At 33.6% G+C, this 3996-nt stretch overlaps 1 protein-coding gene across 1 annotated transcript in view; it reads left to right on the forward strand.

The window, feature by feature from the left end:
* The window catches only part of SEMA3A (semaphorin 3A), a 200733-nt gene extending 198492 nt beyond the window's left edge, over positions 1-2241 (forward strand). Inside the window, exon 17 of the mRNA XM_008686188.2 lies at positions 1108-2241. Within this exon, the coding sequence (XP_008684410.1) occupies positions 1108-1563 (456 nt within the window). The 3' untranslated portion in view covers positions 1564-2241. The remainder of the gene's footprint in view (positions 1-1107) is intronic.
* The last annotated feature ends 1755 nt before the right edge of the window (positions 2242-3996 follow it).

Below are 3996 nucleotides of genomic sequence, written 5' to 3' on the forward strand. Positions count from 1 at the left end.
TAGTTACCTACAAAGCAATTTGTTATCTCTATTTGTGTACAAAAGAAAAAATCAAATCCTCTACATTTTAATTTTTGTTCAATTAATTCTGCTATCCAAACATATTTTCTTTTCTCTATTAACTTCCTCCTCAAATGGGGAGGGAAGGTTTGGGAACAGGAGTAGGAGATTGGGTTTTAGGTCTGGGTCCCAGTATGAACTCTGATATGAACTATGCATGTAGCGTCAGACAGATCGTCCTCCTTGATGTATTTAATCACTTATTTCTGTGTAAAATTAAAGAAATCTACACAGAAAATCTCAAAACTCTGAGCCTTTAAAGCTTTTTATAAGTGTTAAATAAGGGTAACTAACCAGATTATGTAGGTGATTTGTAAATGTCTTCTGTGCGGATAATTTTACAAACATAATCTGAATATAAAGTTTAAGATCCTCCATTATCTCTTTTTACAGTTGAAGCGTCTTTAAATATGTAATCACATCATACAAATGTCAAAGTCGATTTTATACAATTTTATACCCTCTAAGCTTAGGGTTTCAGAGATGTCTGTTGTAAACTGTGTTCAAAATACAAGTGAGGTTAGATATATTCAAGAGCATATCTTCATATTTATGTCGCATCTGAGACTTAGAAAGTGAATAAATAAGTATCAAGCATGTAGTCCTGTGCTTTCTTCTGCTTGCTCAACTGCTGATTTTTTAATTTTTTCAAATCTTCCGAGTTCATTGGAATGCTGCGTTGTTTTCTGATATCATGGTTCTGTATTTCCAAGATCTACTGTTAACTTTCTCCTATATTTATATACCCTCTTTCAAGTTTATAAAATAAGTATCTTTGTCCTTTCATTATCTTGAAGATTTTAAATTATTATAATGAAAAATTCTATTAAGACAGTAGACAACCAGTATTTTGCAATGCATCTTCAAAATGATTTACAGGAATTTCTCTTTTCTGATGGAGAACTGCTATCATTTCTTTTAAGCTAGACATTTTATTAACTGTTAAAGTATGCTTCAACACATAATCTAAATTTTTACTGAGACAGAGTTGCAGAGCTTCTATTTCTTTAAATATGTGTATTTTTGCTGCCGTTTCTCTTCTGCTAGATCAGAGTGGATGATCACATCATCAGAACAGAACAAGGCCTTCTACTGCGTAGCCTACAACGGAAGGATTCAGGCCTTTACCTCTGCCATGCCGTGGAACATGGATTCATGCAAACTCTTCTGAAAGTGACCCTGGAAGTCATTGACACAGAGCATTTGGAAGAACTTCTTCATAAAGATGATGATGGAGATGGCTCTAAGATCAAAGAAATATCCAACAGCATGACACCTAGCCAGAAGGTCTGGTACAGAGACTTCATGCAGCTCATCAACCACCCCAACCTGAACACGATGGATGAGTTCTGTGAACAAGTGTGGAAAAGGGACCGAAAACAGCGTCGACAAAGGCCAGGACATACCCAAGGGAACAGTAACAAATGGAAGCACTTACAGGAAAATAAGAAAGGTAGAAACAGGCGGACCCACGAATTTGAGAGGGCACCCAGGAGTGTCTGAGCTGCATTACCTCTAGAAACCTCAAATGAGTAGAAACTTGCCTAGACAATAACTGGAAAAAATGCAATATACATGAACTTTTTTTCATGGCATTATGTGGATGTTTACAATGGTGGGAAATGCAACTGAGTTCCCCCAATTATAAATTAAGTCCATGAGTAACTTTGCTAACAGGCTTTCCTCCTAATACCAACACCTAATAGAGGTCAGGTGAACACAGATGTTCACTTTAGCAGACTTAAATATTTCCTATGAGATTTCATTGTACAGGTTTCGCTTTCTTCTTTGCCTGAGAAATAAAAATGTCATTTGCCATATTGCCATCTAAAGAAGAAAAACTGCATCAGCAAAGCCATTTTATTGAACTAAAAGTTTAAAATAAACTGCATGGATTTATGAAGCTGATGAATATTCCAAAATATAGTTGGATTCAAGGATATTTTTTGTCTACCAGCACTCATGTTTATATGTACTGGAGGAGTAAAATGATACTGAATGAAATGGTCTGTGGAAATATAAAAAGCATAAACCATCCATCATCCAGAAGAAAAATGGAATACACTGATCTACTACTGATGTCTTCTTTCAGCTTTGATCTAAAGATGTATTTTATTAAAACTATAATTTAAATGTACCATGACAAATATGCAGTAAAAATTAGCTCTTTTCTAAGCTAGAGTAGGTTTTTGTCTTACAGTTATTGTGCTATATAGTTTTTGTTTTAAAAACTCCAATCGCGTGCTGCTTTTTTCTGACATTGTGTTTTTAGTTTTGCAAGAGGGATAGCTGATAGTGTTCAAGAAACACATAAACATCATTTACCGTTGATTCCTAAAGCCTGCATATAAATTATGCCTTATTTCTCTGAAGAATTCAAACAAATAACACCTACCCCTTCTTTAAGTATTATAAAAATTAATTTTAACTTGCATAATGTTCCTAGAAAAAACAGCGTTTAACCAGCAAAATCAGAGGAAGCAAATTGAATTGTTAAATGCCTTGTGTTGTACCTAATGGATCAATAAGGAGAAAACTGCATATTTCATGAAAATAATAAGCATTTTAAAAATATAACATTAACAGAAAATCTCAATTCTGTGCTTGAAAACCTGCATGATATTTGAGACATAAAAAAACTCTCATGATTCCTTTAGGAATTAACGTCTGTGTCACTTAATTTTTTTGAAAAAAGATCAGTAATATTCAGAACAACTTCTTAAAAGCAAATTTCCCCAACTCTGTTTATATCTGTATCAGCTGTCTTTTATCTCATCTTGTTTAAAACAGTTATCTGTCCAAGGAACACATGACTCGTTTCATGTTGATGGGAGTGACTTTTATAAAAACTGTTCTCCAGGACACAGCTCACAGTTAAAACATGTAAAGCTTTTTGTTTCCTGCAACAACTTATAAAATAAGGTAAAAGATGATCAATAAAGGACTTGTCTTGTTCCTTGTCCTAACATGATTCCTTGAGAATCATTGACTTCAAAGTGTATAAGACCTTCAGCATTATGATAGTTTTCTCTTGCACTGCACTCACCTTTCCAGGAATCCCTCCCTAGATCCTTCATCATGCACAAAAATGCAAAGGAAACATCTTCTTGCTAATTAATGAAAGCGGCATTGAAATTCTAACTCTAGCTGTCGGGATTCTAATTAACTCAGCATTAATTTCTCACCTCAGACTACCGTGAATTTTTAAGAAAAAATTCTCAGCTGAAATATTTCACAGATGGAAGCTCATGTTTCAATTTTAGTGATTTGAATAAACAATTTGTTAATGCCTATTTCAAATGAAAGCCTAAAAATATTCTACATTCAATTTTAGGCTCCATTGATGAATACAGTGTTACTTTTAGAAATACATCCTTAAGTGGTATTTGAATTTTAAATTATTTGACGGATATATTTCTGTAGAGAAAAAGAAATGTTTGAAATACTAATCAAAGAACAAAGAGTACTCCCCAAATAGGTAATCCTTTTATTTTCATAGAGTATCTTAACTGTGCTGAAACTTGGTGTTGCGTTTCCATCGAAATTTGCAGCTGAAACAGATTTATTTGCAGTAACAGAAGTATCTTAATTCTTATTAGTCCTCAAAACTAATGGATTTGAACGAATAGAGATTGTATGATAACTTTAGGTATGCCTTCCAATATCTGAATGCTTTTTGTTTAGCATAATGAAAAACCCAGAGAAAGGAAGTCTAGACTTCAATTAAAAGAAACAAAACAAGCAAATCTACTGGCATGTCTTTATAAACCATCAGGTCTAAGTTTTCAAAGAAAATTACAGATATAACTTGTAGGTAGATAACTCTTACTACAGTCGTATTCTGCCAGTGTGTACTGAGGGGGACAGTTTGCACGAAAAATAATTAACGTCCCATTTAATTTAGTTTTAATAGACTTTGGCATATGCATGTATCAT

Source organism: Ursus maritimus, unplaced genomic scaffold (genome assembly GCF_017311325.1).
Source record: "Ursus maritimus isolate PB19 unplaced genomic scaffold, ASM1731132v1 scaffold_3, whole genome shotgun sequence".
NCBI lineage: Eukaryota > Metazoa > Chordata > Mammalia > Carnivora > Ursidae > Ursus > Ursus maritimus.